The 16,886-nt window shown below is 38.4% G+C and overlaps 2 protein-coding genes across 2 annotated transcripts in view; both read right to left on the minus strand.

Moving 5' to 3' along the window:
* Positions 1 to 1,022: 1,022 nt before the first annotated feature.
* LOC120548458 (carboxypeptidase inhibitor SmCI-like) lies at positions 1,023 to 7,660 on the minus strand. The gene is made up of 8 exons (XM_039784725.1): positions 7,441 to 7,660; positions 3,932 to 4,093; positions 3,422 to 3,640; positions 2,871 to 3,035; positions 2,566 to 2,598; positions 2,064 to 2,087; positions 1,859 to 1,982; positions 1,023 to 1,398 (listed from the first exon to the last, which is right to left on the minus strand). Exons 1-8 carry the CDS (start codon positions 7,508 to 7,510, stop codon positions 1,371 to 1,373), a joined length of 825 nt encoding a protein of 274 aa, XP_039640659.1. The 5' UTR covers positions 7,511 to 7,660; the 3' UTR covers positions 1,023 to 1,370.
* A 4,392-nt stretch (positions 7,661 to 12,052) lies between these two features.
* LOC120544977 (tissue factor pathway inhibitor-like) overlaps positions 12,053 to 16,886 on the minus strand; it is a 7,169-nt gene continuing 2,335 nt past the window's right edge. Inside the window, exons 3-6 of the mRNA XM_039778893.1 lie at positions 14,035 to 14,199; positions 13,264 to 13,287; positions 13,074 to 13,182; positions 12,053 to 12,080 (exon numbers count right to left, since the gene is read on the minus strand). Of these exons, the coding sequence (XP_039634827.1) occupies positions 12,053 to 12,080; positions 13,074 to 13,182; positions 13,264 to 13,287; positions 14,035 to 14,199 (326 nt within the window). The remainder of the gene's footprint in view (positions 12,081 to 13,073; positions 13,183 to 13,263; positions 13,288 to 14,034; positions 14,200 to 16,886) is intronic.

Genomic DNA, 16,886 nt, shown 5'->3' on the forward strand with positions numbered 1-16,886 from the left:
CTTTAAAGTGGACTTTAGTAGGCGGCAGCAGCCAGGGGCGGTGACAAAAAGCAACGGTCAAGTACGACAGTTTCTAGCTGATTCCAGAAGCCTTCAGGCAGAACAGGAAGTCACAGAAACTCTCACATCCTGTTAGGTCAGATTCTGATTTAATAAAATGATATCAGACCCATATATCAACTGTCAAAATGCTCTACATGTGATCCGTTACTGATGTTAATAACAGACTGTAGATGATCCGTAAACTGAACAGATTCAGTCTCTCTGACTTCTAAACCTAACTATCAGCACTTAGGTCAGCTGAGAGGCAGGCGTTTCCCATCAAGTCAGACACAAATCTACAGTACCTCAAGATAGCAATACTCCCAGAATGCATATGTATGTCATTTAGTTTCTATTTTGTAGCTAATTATTTTGCTTTGATTCAAATAAACGAATTCAAATAAATGTTGTGATTGTACTGTATTGGTTTTCATCAATACATTTCAGGTTTTGTTCAACGATTAGTATTCTCTCTACTACTGCAGTACTCTTACAGGGATGTATTTACATCTAGTACCATAATGAAACATGTATCACCTATTTTGTACTACAATATTTAATGATTGTACGAACAATGACCCAGTGAAACTATGGGAAGCTTGTGTGTGGGTGATCTAAAGTAACGTTTCAATGGTATTTCACAATCAATTAGTTTTTTGAACCACTGATTGTGCAAGATTACTTTAAAGATATGAATGCACAATGCAATTTTTTGAACATTGGACAGCCTGTGTTACAAGTGATGAATGTTTTGAGTTTTGAATCTAGAGTTTTGAAAAATGACGTCAAGGTTCTGAAATTAGAAATTTTTGTTTCTTTCAACCAAATTGTCAAAGAAAATAACCAATGATGGTTCCATACAACGCTTATCACAAGTCAAATAAATGATCAGTCCACTACTTTCATTGAATTTGAGCATTTTATTAGATTTTTATAGCATTTTAAAAAAATCGACAAAGAACTCAAAAAAGTCTCAAAAATGTAAAAAAAAAAAAAAAAAGCTTCCAAAATGCTGGAAAAAAAACTGTCTTTGCATCGACTTTGTACGTAATATCGCCACGTGAAAAGTTTGCTTTGCATTTGTTTTGAAAACCCAGAAACAGAAATCCACGACTACGTATAAACACGGAGAATAATTCAGTAAAGTGAGAATATGATTTGTCTTCTGAAGTCTCCGGCTTCACCCTAACCCAACAAACATACATCAAAAACCAACAGAGAATGAGGAATTTTCCCGATCTTTATCCAAAATACAGAATATAATTTAATTGATTCAGAAATAAACACATGCGATGGCTTCTCCCTCCACGGACGCCGACTAGGACCGCTCACGGACCAGAACCCAACAGCCGGTATCTGGAGACAAACAAACACAAGATAACATTATGCAGATTAATTTACGGCATCATACTACATACTGTTCTAACTTCTACTGATCTCTCTCTACATACTTTTACTGTATGTCTCTTACATACTACTCTCTTGTTGTCTCTCTACATACTACTCTTACTGATGTTCTCTACATACTACTCTTACTGTTTTTCTACATACCTACTTTTCTTACATACTACTCTCTAGTGTCTCTCTACATACTACTCTCTACTGTTGTCTCTCTACATACTACTCTTACTAGTGTCTCTACATACTACTCTCTTCCTTTCTTCCATTCTACTCTCTATTCTACTGTTTTCTCTACTTCTACTGTTTTTTACATACATTCTACTGTTGTCTCTCTACATACTACTCTCTACTGATGTCTCTCTAAATACTACTCTGTTTGGATCGTATCCTGTTTCTAAAACGTGAGGATTTTTACCCGTTGGAAGATGCACGTCTGCAGTATTGCACGACGAGGACGACAATGGCGACAAAGGTGACAATAACCATAAAGACCACCATCAGCACGATGATCCCGAACAGAATATTAAAGTCTGAGTTGCCTGAAGAAGAGGAGAGAAAGATGAAGATCAGTAGGTTTGATTTCTCACAATATCACTCTGACAGGTGTGTTGGTACTGTACCTGGATCCTCAGAGAGTGGTCTGCCTGGAGTTGGGTAAAAACACAAGAAACATTGATTTGTGAATGAATGAGTCAGAGGGGGACCAGCAGGTCAAAAGTTACAACACATTCTCACTCACATCGGGTAAGATATGGACACACACACACACACACACATACACAGACTCACAGGCACACACACTCTCTCTCACACACACACACTCACACACACTAGCAGGTCAAAAGTTGTAACACATTCTCATTCCCGTTGCATAAAATATGGATGCTTGGTCAGGTGCTTTTGGCGATTGTTATTTACGCAAAAAGTCTCCTTTAGCGTCATATTTAGATGATGTATAAAAATATATAAAGATTAGTACCAACACGTTGCATACTTTTTAACTTTATATATTTTTTGCAACTTTTGAATTAGATAGATTTTATGAGATCACACGAGAACACACAAGATCACACGAGAACACACAAGATCACACGAGAACACACAGATGTGTTGTTACTGTACCTGGATCCTCAGTCAGTGGGCTGCTTGTAGTAGCTGGATGAAAATACAAGAAACATTTATTTGTGAATTATATATAAAATAAACATGGAAGGAAAAACTTATGTTTGACTGGATGTTTTTCTGTCTGTCTGTCTGTCTGTATGTGTGTGTGTGTGTGTGTGTGTGTGTGTCTCTGTGTGTGTCTCTGTGTGTGTGTGTGTCTCTCTGTGTGTGTGTGTGTGTCTCTGTGTGTGTGTCTGTGTGTGTGTGTGTGTGTGTGTGTGTGTGTGTGTGTGTGTGTGTGTGTGTGTCTACAGTTCTCCTACCATTTCCATAGCAGAGATCCTGACAGCTCTCCAGGGTCTTAAAGGTGTTCCTGTTGGACCCACAGCCCCCGACGAGCCTCTGACACCTGGACCTGGTGCTGTTGTAGAAGAACCTGGGACCGTCTGACTGGCAGCTGCTGTCCATCATCAAGTCCACACACCGTTCTGGAGGGAGAGACCACGTAAAAGACACAGGGGGCAGTTTTATACTGCTAATACTTTAACTCAGAGACATTTTATTCTACACTTGTATATACATGCACATTATTTTTCCTCCCTCTAAGTATATTTTTTTCAGTAGTTGTTCTGGCATTTTTATCTTCTTTATTTCTTGTGTCTCATGTATCTATCTATCTATACACTGTGTTACTGTGTGTGTATGTGTGTGTGTGTGTGTGTGCTTGCCTGTGTGTGCTTGCCTGTGTGTGTGCGTGCGTGTGTGTGTGTGTGTGTGCATGCCTGTGTGTCTGTGTGTACATGTGTGTGTCTGTGTGTGTGTCTCTGTGTGTGTGTGTGTATCTGTACAGTGTACAGTGTTTTTACTGTGTTACCTTTGACATCACCACAGAGACTTTCACACTCCTTCACGGTCCAAAAGATGTTCCCGTTGGACGCACTGCCTCTGAAGTGAAATCCCTCACAGCTCCCACTGGACACGTTGTAGAAGTAGAAGTTGACGGTGGTGTCTTTAGGCTTGCCTATGTTGTCGGTGTGGTGGCTGAAGCGAATGGGGGGGTAAGCCCCGTATTCCACGGGCCGGTAACAAACCACTGGGGGACAAAGATGGAGGAAATATAGTCATGTTTCATAGAGAGGCAAAGTCCCCTTCCAGTGGACAGATGTAGAAAATGTCACACATACACACACACACACACACACAGACACACACGCATGCATGGATACATGCACACACACACACACACACATACACACACACAGACACACACAAAACACACACAGAAAGCTGACAGTGTACAGTTTGTAATTAAAAGACTTAATAATATGTATATATACACAGTGTTTTTTTATTTGTATTATTATATATTATGTACGTTTCTTACCCGTATGGCAGAGAGTTGCACAGCTCTCCAGAGTCTTAAATGTGTTCCTGTTGGACCCACAGCCCCCGGCGAGCCTCTGACACCTGGAGCTGGTGCTGTTGTAGAAGAACCTGGGACCGTCTGACTGGCAGCTGCTGTCCTTCATCAAGTCCACACACCGTTCTGGAGGGACGGCACACATTAGACTTCTTGTTTGGCTGCGACAGGATTTAACATTACACTTTTTGCCCATTGCTTGCACACTAAAAACAAATGCTTAGACCAAAGCCTCCATACCTAAACTTCTTGTAGCATACCTTAAACACATAGTAACCATACCTTAAACACAGTGTAACTATACCGTAAACACATAGTAACCATACCTTAAACACAGTGTAACTATACCGTAAACACAGTGTAACTATACCTTAAACACAGTGTAACTATACCTTAAACACAGTGTAACCATACCTTAAACACAGTGTAACCATACCTTAAACACAGTGTAACTATACCTTAAACACAGTGTAACTATACCTTAAACACAGTGTAACCATACCTTAAACACAGTGTAACTATACCTAAACACAGTGTAACTATACCTTAAACACAGTGTAACTATACCTTAAACACAGTGTAACTATACCTTAAACACAGTGTAACCATATCTTAAACACAGTGTAACTATACCTTAAACACAGAGTAACTATACCTTAAACACAGAGTAACCATACCTTAAACACAGTGTAACTATACCTTAAACACAGTGTAACTATACCTTAAACACAGTGTAACTATACCTTAAACACAGTGTAACTATACCTTAAACACAGTGTAACTATACCTTACACAGTGTAACTATACCTTAAACACAGTGTAACTATACCTTAAACACAGTGTAACTATACCTTAAACACAGTGTAACCATACCTTAAACACAGTGTAACCGTACCTTAAACACAGTGTAACCGTACCTTAAACACAGTGTAACCATACCTTAAACACAGAGTAACTATACCTTAAACACAGTGTAACCGTACCTTAAACACAGAGTAACTATACCTTAAACACAGTGTAACCATACCTTAAACACAGTGTAACTATACCTTAAACACAGTGTAACCATACCTTAAACACAGTGTAACTATACCTTAAACACAGAGTAACCATACCTTAAACACAGTGTAACTATACATTAAACACAGTGTAACTATACCTTAAACACAGTGTAACTATACCTTAAACACAGAGTAACTATACCTTAAACACAGTGTAACTATACCTTAAACACAGTGTAACCATACCTTAAACACAGTGTAACCATACTTTAAACACAGTGTAACTATACCTTAAACACAGTGTAACTATACCTTAAACACAGAGTAACTATACCTTAAACACAGAGTAACTATACCTTAAACACAGTGTAACCATACCTTAAACACAGTGTAACTATACCTTAAACACAGTGTAACTATACCTTAAACACATTGTAACCGTACCTTAAACACAGTGTAACCGTACCTTAAACACAGTGTAACTGTACCTTAAACACAGTGTAACTATACCTTAAACACAGTGTAACCATACCTTAAACACAGTGTAACCATACCTTAAACACAGTGTAACTATACCTTAAACACAGTGTAACTATACCTTAAACACATAGTAACTATACCTTAAACACAGTGTAACTATACCTTAAACACAGTGTAACTATAACACAGTGTAACTATACCTTAAACACAGTGTAACTATACCTTAAACACAGTGTAACTATACCTTAAACACAGTGTAACCATACCTTAAACACAGTGTAACCATACCTTAAACACAGTGTAACTATACCTTAAACATAGTGTAACTATACCTTAAACACAGTGTAACTATACCTTAAACACAGTGTAACTATACCTTAAACACAGTGTAACTATACCTTACCTTAAACACAGTGTAACTATACCTTAAACACAGTGTAACTATACCTTAAACACAGTGTAACTATACCTTAAACACAGTGTAACTATACCTTAAACACAGAGTAACTATACCTTAAACACAGTGTAACTATACCTTAAACACAGAGTAACTATACCTTAAACACAGTGTAACTATACCTTAAACACAGTGTAACTATACCTTAAACACAGAGTAACTATACCTTAAACACAGAGTAACTATACCTTAAACACATTGTCAACTTTGCACTTTGTTTGCAATTCTTTAACACACTTACTGCGAAACACTACACACGTTTTCTTACATTAGACACTTTGTTCAAAAACAACATCTCCTGTTATCATTGGGAAAATACTGTTTACAGTTTTTTCCAACTGCTTACACACAAAATCTTTTCATGTCACACAATTTTTGAAACCTCTCACTCAAAGTGCAAAACTACCCAGCAAATCTCCAAAACCCTACCAGCTATTTCTCAGCCTTTCATTCAGTTTTCAATTACATAAAACACTGTTTTCAAAACATTACACACAATTCTCTACCTAAAACACAAAAATCTAACAGGAAGTGACTTGCTTTCCTTTTCTAAACACAACCAATCAAAATGCTGCACTTATTTACCAGGACACACACACACTCTTCACATGTGCAAACACATTATGTCATAACTAACTGAACACTAACCAATCGCTGCTTTAGTATAGGCCTATACAGAGGTCAAAGGTCAGATTACCTGTTTTGAACAATGGATGCCAACAATAGACAGAGAGCAAGGGGAGGAGGAGGGAGAGACAGGACGAAGAGGAGGAGGAGGAGGGAGAGTAGGAGGAGGAGGGGGGAAGAAGAGGAAGGAGAGCCATCTCTGATGAGATCAGGGCCACACTTATTCATCATGTGATCAACCACGGATTGACCAATGAGAGAAGCCCATCTTGAGTAGCTTTACAGTGGTGTCCATACTGCATGCAACTATCTGATGACTATTTCAGCATTACAAATCAATCAGACTTTGTTTTGCACAAAGTGCATCCAATTCCCCCCCACCCCGACACACAAGCACGCACAAACACGCACGCACATGCACACACACACACACACACACACACACACACACACACACACACACACACACAATAGCAATTTACAGTATCCAGTCTTTTTTTTTTTTTTTTTACTTTTGTTTTGTTGCTAAATTTGAGGATTTCTGATTCTATTTTTCTTTATTTCTGTAAGAATGTTTTTTTTTTTGTAAAAACTCTTGTTTGATTACTGCAGAAATTCTACTTTAGAGTTTTTCAGAAGACTGAGTCTGAGAAAATGACAATACTGTAAAAACAGTAACACAAAGAGAACACAGAGACACATAAACACACTTAAGTAAAAGTACAGATTTAAAAAATTAAAAGTAGATGTGATCTACTGTAAAGCCAATCTGTGAGGATCTTTAAGTTAACGTCTGGGTGAATCTAGGTGAGCAACATTAACCCTTTACCTCTAATCAAGGCGGTGTAACGATGACTTCACAGCAAAAACAACTGATAGAAGGCCAGAGGAACGTAACGCCATCTTACCGTCCTGAGCCAGACCGGTCCGGAGGAAGCCCAGCGCCAACGCCAACGCCACGATCAGCAGGAAGGACATGTTCAAACGCTTTGACTGCTGCGTGTTGTCTCAGGACAGTGAGAATAACTCCCGGGTGTGTGTGTGTGTGTGCGTGTGTGTGTCTGTGCGTGTGTGTGTGTGTGTGTGTGTGTGTGTGTGTGTGTGTGTTGTGTGTGTGTGTGTACTGAGATCACAATATTGTTGTCGTACCACAGAGGGAGTTGTTCTTTTCTTTATTAATAATCTCTAATTAAACTCTTCCTTGTTCCTGTAAAGGTCACCCAACCGGAATATCAACCAATCACATGACTTTAACAGTGGTGACACACAGAAACACACACACACACACACACACACACACACACACACACACACACACACACACACACACACACACAAACACACACAAACACACACACACACACACACACAGACACACACACAAAAACACACACACACACACACACATAAACACACACAAACACACACACACACACATAAACACACACAAACACACTCAGAAAAACACACACACGCACTCTCAGAGACACACAGACAGACACACACATACACACAGTCACACACAAACACACACACACACACACACAAATATACACACATACAGACACATACACACACGTAGACACATACATACACACACGCACGCACACACAGACACACACACAGTCGACCACTAGAAACCTAAATATATATATATATATATAATAATAGAATGATGCTGGAACAAACCACCTTTGTGGCTGTTTTTGGGGGGGGGGGGGGGTACCCACGCAAAAACGTAAATTACCAGAGAAGGAAACATTTATTTACAACTCGACAACAGGAAACTCCTCAGGTGACACAACGTTTGTCCTCTGAGCCGATGACATCAACAGAACAACGAGATCTTAATCAAATAATCAGGAGCCCTTCACAATAAAAGTCCTGTAGTTTAAATCAAAGAATCAGGAGCCCTTCACAATAAAAGTCCTGTAGTTTAAATCTAAGAATCAGGAGCCCTTCACAATAAAAGTCCTCTAGTTTACAGTTTTTTACGATTGCTAAACGACAGTGGGCCCAACTGGAGTCACATGTGCAAAACTCTAACTACAGTCTGCACAGCAGCAGTTCATGTGGACCAAACTCTAGTTTGTTTTTCATTGCTTGAACACAGTTTTCAAAACTCTACACACTTATCCCATGACTTTAACCACAACGTGCACAACACTGTAGATCTACAGCACTTTGTTCAGATGCTAACACACTGCTGTCAACACTGTTAACCACACATTCAAAACAGAATAGATTTCAGTCTGGTGCCTATCAAACACTGCTGATTGCAATTTTAGCTGAAAGCCTAAGCAGGTGTCTTGTTTTAGACTAGTTAGTGAACATATATGGTATTTATATAGTGAAAGATCAGAAAGACTTTTTTTTATATACAAACACCAAATAAGAATGAAACAATTATACACTGTACCGTTTCAGAGAAACAGGTAAGAGAGCAAAGAGACCAATATGTCCAGGTAAGATTTCTGAGGTTATGTACACAGCTATAAAAAAAAGTGAAAAACACAATATCTTTACAATATAAAACTGCGTTCTTACTGTTTTTCAGAAAGTAATGGAGGTGAAAGCAATAGAAACACCACATTCATTAGTATTTAGAGATGATGAAGACATCCAATGTGACAAAGAGAACTTGCCACATGATGTTGGAGAAAGGCAGGATTAGTCACACTATTCGTTGGTACTGTTTTTTTTCCCAGTAATTCCATAAATTACTAGAGATAAAATACTATATTGAAGCAAACTGCTGATTTTCATTCCTTCTTGTTTACCTTACGTAAAATTGGTGTATTATACAATCTATATCTTTTCCTTAAAGAAAGTAGTGTAAAGTCACTCAAGTTGTTCAAACTGTAAAGATGAAAAAGTTTGTAATTTCTGTATTGGTGTTTGACGCTAGTGTTTTTACCCTCAGTGTGTTCTGAGTGACAGTGTGTGTGTGTGTGTGTGTGTGTGTGTGTGTGTGTGTGTGTGTGTGTGTGTGTGTGTGTGTGTTATCTCAGTGAGGATTGTGCGTAGTGTTTGGCTGCACTGAGCCTGTTTTGAGACGTGTGTTAAGAGTTGTGTTGCTGTGAATGAGTTCTGCAGGTGATGTGAACTGTTTAGCTCAGGTGACTGTAGGTAGTGCAGACTGTAGTTTGAGTTTTGCACATGTGACTCCAGTTGTGCCCGCTGTCGTTTAGCAATCGAAAAAAACTGTAAATCAAAGAATCAGGAGCCCTTCACAATAAACGTCCTCTAGTTTAAATCAAAGAATCAGGAACCCTTCACAATAAAAGTCCTGTAGTATAAATCACAGAATCAGGAGCCCTTCACAATAAAAGTCCTCTAGTTTAAATCAAACCAGGAACCCTTCACAATAAAAGTCCTGTAGTTTAAAGCAAAGAATCAGGAGCCCTTCACAATAAAAGTCCTGTAGTTTACAGTTTTCCCAAATCTTCACACACAAAAATGCTAAATGCCTCACATCTCCTTCTAATGAAACAATGCATTCAAAATGCCATAAACAAATCTCAAAATGAAGCATTTGCATCAAATGGCAAACACTTTTTTCATAATAGTAACTTTTTGGATATACCATTTACACACTGTTGTTCTAAATCTAAAGCTCTTTTGTCTTTCATATGCTTATATCTACATTTACAATGTTCTCGAGTGACAGTAATCTGCTGAGAGGGGTTGAAAAGTGCACTGTAAACAACAATGTAATGTCCTCCCTCCTCCTCCTCCTCCCTCCACCTCCTCCTCCTCCTCCTCCTCCTCCTCCTCCTCGTTGTTGTCCCCTGTCTCTCCCTCCTACTCCCCTTGCTCTCTGTCTATTGTTGGCATCCATTGTTCCAAACAGGTAATCTGACCTTTGACCTCTGTATAGGCCTATACTAAAGCAGTGATTGGTTAGTGTTCAGTTAAGCATAATAGGCTCGAAATGACTGCTCCTCGCCTGTAGAGTGGACGAGAGCAGGCGGCAGCAGTCGGGGGGTGGTGACAAAAGTCCGCTCTCAAGTCGGACATTTTTCCAGCTGTTTCCAGCAGCCTTCAGGATGAACAGGAAATCACAGAAACACTGTGGTCCGATTCTGATTTAATAAAATGTTATCAGACCCATATATCAGCTCCTACACAGTCTCCAGTTGTTTTTATTATGACTGAGTAGCTGTCAGAATGCTCTACATGTGATCTGTTGCTGATTTTAATCACCAACAGACTGTAGATGATCTGTAATCTGAACAGATTTAGTCTCTCTGACTTCTAAACGTAACTATCAGCCTCACAACATGTGTTCTGTACAGAATAAGCCTTTAAATCAGACAAATCACAGCTAAAATCCCTCCGATTCAAAATCAATAAAAAGTTTATATAAAACGTCATCATGTTGAGTCGATTCTGAACCAATCAGTTGTTAGATCAGCTGAGAGGCCGGCGTTTCCCAGCATGCCCCTGGGTCCACCTGGGTCTTGCAGTCGGTGGAGAGCAACTGCGGCGCCTGGCTCTAAAAACTGGTCTCGTGAGGTTATCGTTGCCCACGTGTGAATGACATCAGAGCAAGTCGGATCAAGTCCGACATAAATCTAACCGGCATGCATTGGGCGCCGATCGCCGGTGATCGATTCTGCGCAGATCTGGCTCATCTCCAACGAGCCTAATGTGTTTGCACATGTGAGGAGTGTGTGTGTGTGTGTGTGCCCTGGTAAATAAGTGCAGCATTTTGATTGGTTGTGTTTAGAAAAGGCAAGTAAGTCACTTTCTGTTAGAATTTTGTATTTTAGGTAGAGAATTGTGTGTAATGTTTTATTGTTTTAATGTTGGAGTGTTTTATGCAATTGAAAACTGAGTGAAAGGCTGAGAAATAGCTGGTATGGTTTTGGAGACTTGGTGTGTAGTTTTGCACTTTGAGTGAGAGGTTTCAAAAATCGTGTCACATGAAAAGATTTTGTTTGTAAGCAGTTGGAAAATCCTGTAAATCAAAGCATCAGGAGCCCTTCACAATAAAAGTCCTTTAGTTTAAATCAAAGCATCTAGAGCACTTCACAATAAAAGTCCTTTAGTTTAAATCAAAGCATCTGGAGCACTTCACAATAAAAGTCCTTTAGTTTAAATCAAAGCATCTAGAGCACTTCACAATAAAAGTCCATTTTTTTAATAAAAAAAAGGGGGAAAAAATATATTTTTAATAAAAAAAAAAAAAGGAGGGATTAAAAAAAAAATTTTTTTTTTAAAAAAAAGAAGAAGCATATCAAAGCATATACTGAGAGGTTTATGCCTCGACACAGAGGTCCAGGGTTCGAATCCGACCTGTGACAATATCCTGCATGTCTTCCCCCCCCCCTCTCTCTCTCTCTCTCACCTAAGCTTTCCTATCAAAATAAAGGCGGCGATGTGTGGATGATTCCACACATTGTGCTTCAAAATGAATTTTCCTGATCTTTACCCAAAATACAGAATATCATTTAATTGATTCAGAAACAAACATATGCGATGGCGTCTCCCTCCACGGACGCCGACTTCAACCGCTCACGGATCAGAAACCACCAGGCGGAATCTGGAGACAAACAAACAAAAGACAACATTATGCAGATTAATTTACTGCAACTTTCAAGTCAATTTATTTTATACAGCCCAAAAAACACAAATCCCAAATGTTCTTCGAGGAGCTTTACACTCTGCACAACATCCCCTCAACATGTCTTTACCAGGGTAGGAATGTAACTAAGTACATTTACTCAAGTACTGTACTTAAGTTTAAATGTTGAGGTATTTGTACTTTACTTGAGTCTTTTCTTTTCACTTCTACTCTGCTACATTTCAGAGAGAAATATCTTGCACACACACACAGAGACACACACAGACACACACACACACACAGAGACACACACACACACACACACAGAGACACACACACACACACACACACAGAGACACACAGACACAGACAGACACACACTCACACACACAGACAGACACTCACACACACAGACAGACACAGACAGAAAGACACACACACACACAGAAACAGACACAGACAGAAAGACACACACACACACAGAAACAGACACAGACAGAAAGACACACACACACACAGAAACAGACACAGACACAGAGACACAAACAGACACACACACACACACACACACACACAGAGAGACACAAAGACACAGACATACACACACACAGACACTCACACACACACACACACAGACAGACACAGACAGAAAGACACACACACACACAGAAACAGACACAGACGCAGACACACACACACACAGAAAAAGACAGACACACACACAGACACACACACAGCGCTACGATTCTCTAAATCCACCATGCAGGAGATAACTTTAAGCTAACTAAAATAGTACATATACTCCAGTACTTGTACTTCAGTCCAAATGTTGAGGTATTTGTACTTTACTTGAGTCTTATCCTTTCATTCCACTTTCTACTTCTACTCCGTTACATTCATCTGACAGCTTTAGTTACTAGTTACTTTACACGTTTGGATAATTTCTTGTATCTAAAACGTGAGGACTTTTACCCGTTGGAAGATGCATGTCTGCAGTATTGCACGAGGAGGACGACAATGGCGACAATAACCAAAAAGACCACCATCAGCACGATGATCCCGGATAGAATTTTGTTCTTGCCTGAAGAAGAGGAGAGAAAGATGAAGATCAGGATGTTTGACTTCTCACGGTATCACTGTCACAGGTGTGTTGGTACTGTACCTGGATCCTCAGAGAGTGGTCTACCTGGAGTTGGATAAAAACACAAGAAAGAGGACGGTATTTATTTTGTAATGTTCAACGTCTTTTAAATGTACTTTACAGCCCTTCACCTAATGTTGTACCAGAAATTGTGGTTTCACAAGACACGGAAAAAGCATTTGACCGCGTGGAATGGGATTATCTTTTCTTTGCTTTGAAACTATTTGGTTTTGGTAAAACATTTAGCCAGTGGATCCGACTTCTTTATTTCTCCCCACAAGCATCGGTGGTCACAAACTAGCTGCGCTCACAAAGTTTTCCCTTATCTAGAGGTACTAGACAAGGTTGCCCACTTAGTCCACTTTTATTTACATTAGCAATAGAACCATTATCCCTTGCACTAAAATCTACACCCTCAATACAGGCTATTCCCAGATGGGGAGAGGAAAATAAACTATCCCTTTATACGGATGATATGTTGCTTTACATATCAGACCAACTGTTCAATGTTCAAAAGGTATCAATGAAATACTTTCACTGCTGCGCACTTTTGGGCAGATTTCTGGCTACAAACTTAATTTATCAAAAAGCGAATTTTTACTTGTAAACAAATCAGCGATGAAAATCCTAGATCATGCTCTACCATTTCATATATCAAGGTCAGGTTTTAAATATGTGTGTGTGTGTGTGTGTGTGTGTGTGTGTGTGTGTGTGTGTGTGTGTGTGTGTGTGTCTCTGTGTGTCTGTGTGTGTGTCTGTGTGTGTGTGTGTGTGTGTCTACATTTCTGTTACCATTTCCATAGCAGAGAGCCTCACAGCTCTCCAGAGTACCAAACGTTTTGTTGTTGGACCTGCAGTCTCCGAAGAGCTGCTCACACCTGGAGCTGGTTCTGTTGTAGAAGAATCTGGGACTCTCTGACTGGCAGCTGCTGTACTTCATGAAGTCCAAACATCGATCTGGAGGGAGATACCAGATTTGTAATATGTATATATGTGAACTTTGCTCCTTAATTAAAAAACGGAAATTATGTGTCTAGCTACAGTTAAAATACAGAACATTTTCTGTTATTATATAAAACTCTACATATATACAAAGCTGCTCAGTTAGTTTACTAACGTAGTAAACGTTAGTAAAGTAAAAAATACTTCAGAAATGTCAAAGGACAATTTTTTGCCTTTCTCAAACACAGGGTACATTTCTATACTCTTAATATACTAGACTTAGATCTATCTATCTATCTATGAAAGACAAAAACTGTATTTCTGAATTGTGCAAAGTGAATATAGAGCAGTTGGAAAAATTTTTGTTGTCCATCAATAATGAAAAACCACCTGGTATTGACAACTTGGATGGAAAGCTACTGAGGATGGTTGCTGACCAAATTTCCACTCCTATATGGCACATTTTTAATTTAAGCCTTGTAAGTAATGTTTTTCCTCAAATTTGGAAAGAAGCTAAAGTTATTCCTTTACCCAAGCTAGGACTGGCTTCACCGGCACTAACAGCCGACCTATTAGTTTGTTGCCTGTTCTTAGCAAACTATTGGAAAAAAATTATATTTGACCAGATACAGTGGTTATTCTCTGTTAACAGTTTGACAAGCGAGCATCAGCACGCTTATAGGGTAGGTCCCTCAACATGCACTGCACTTACACAAATGATGGATGATTGGTTAAAGGAAATTGATCAGAGGAATATTGTGGGAGCAGTACTGTTAGACTTCAGTGCTGACTTTGATGTCATTGATCACAAATTATTATTGGATATTATGGTTTTGCTCCATCTGCTTTATCATGGATAGAAAATGATGTATCCTACAGAACACAGGGTTTTCTTTAATGGAAGCTTTTTGACACAAAACATTTAGAGTGTGGAATTACACAAGGAAGTTTGCTCGGCCCTTAATTATTTTTTATTTACAATCTTCCTCTTACCTTTAAAAAAGCTCACGTGTCCATGTATGCAGATGATACAACAATATACATGTGTGCACCTACTATTAATGAAATATCTGCAAAACTTTTCTTTCAAATTTCTTTATTAGGATAAAACCCCTTGAGATGTATCATCTCGTTTTCGAGGGGGTCCCAACATATAACACAATAATTACATAACAACAGAGAAGTATAAAATCGAAACAAAAAACAAACAACACATCCTGCATATGTTCATCAATACATTACAACCACCAAAAGGCCAAAATGGCCAATAAAAAGTAAAGAAGTAAAGAAGTAAACAGTAGAGTAGTAGTGAATTTCTAACTACAGTCAAATATAAACATTATGTATGGACAGTAGATATAAGGATTGCATGCATCTTTAATAACAGAGGCAGTTTATCTTAAAGTGAGCAGACAGGGCATGTTTAAACAAACCAAGTAAAGAAATTGATCTTATTTCCAGAGATAGATTATTCCAATCTGCTGAAGCCTTAAACTTAAAAGCTCTAGGACTACAGTTGAAAATTAGCCAACTGGCTAACACTGGCGCATTTACAGAAATGTTGATTAATGTGCATTGTCCTAATATAAATAAACATATCTTCTTCTTCTTCTTCTCTTTTGCCAATTGTTTTTTTAACTCTCGGGACAGAGAAGTAAAGTTGAGTAGAGTGCCAAACTTCATAGTTTGATGTATAAGGTACACAATACTGTTTTAAATAAGAGGATAATTGAAATAAATACATTTAAATATAAGTTGAAGCCAGTGCGTGTGTCTTCTACTACTTAAAGATGACCAATTAAGTGCATTATACATTATACAGTGATGAGTGAGATAAGGAGTGAGTGGAACAAGGTCTGAGTTAAATGCATTTTGATATACATATACATATAGTCAATAATTGGAAGTATAAGTTGAGAGGCAAGTTTTATACAAACACTGTACGTAAAGCAATTCCGAGCTCGATATAAAACATTGATTCCAAAGTTCACTTTACGTAACACTTGCTTGATATGTAACTTGAATGAGAGTTCAGTATCAAGCCATACACCAAGATATTTAATCTTATCAATTTTATGCAGAGAAGAGCCATCATTACAGGTTATCACACAGGAACCAGGTTTTGATTTGAGTTTTTGTCTGGTACCAAAGATAATATAATAGGACTTTGTTTTGTTAAGCAGTAATTTATTATGTAAAAGCCAATCTTGAAGGATGAATGAAACCACAAAGTCCCAAGCATCTTGTACATCAAGTATTAATTGGTATCTGTCCCAATTAATAGCAATCAAATCATTAATAAATACATCTAAATTTAATTTCCTATGTTGTCTAATTTTGATAAGTCTTGGTGGCAATTTAGGTAGTTTGATTTTCCATATGCAGTAGACAATTGAGTGATCACTAAAGCAGTCAGACATAACTGACCTTATGATTCTGTTCTATTAAGACTATGTTTTTCTTTGTTAGAAGACTTATCTAACCAATTTATATTAAAATCACCCAGTATTATAAATTCATTTCTACAGGAAATGGAATAATAGTAGCGGTCAGGCAATTAAAGGACTCTACAGGTGAAGAGGGTGGCCTATAGATACTACCAATAGATAAACATTTATTTGCATGAAAGATTACCTTAACAAAAACTCATTCAAAATGTAGAGGCTCAATTGTGGGTATAATTAACTCAGAAACGAGATCAG

This window comes from Perca fluviatilis, chromosome 2 (assembly GCF_010015445.1).
Source record: "Perca fluviatilis chromosome 2, GENO_Pfluv_1.0, whole genome shotgun sequence".
Lineage (NCBI taxonomy): Eukaryota > Metazoa > Chordata > Actinopteri > Perciformes > Percidae > Perca > Perca fluviatilis.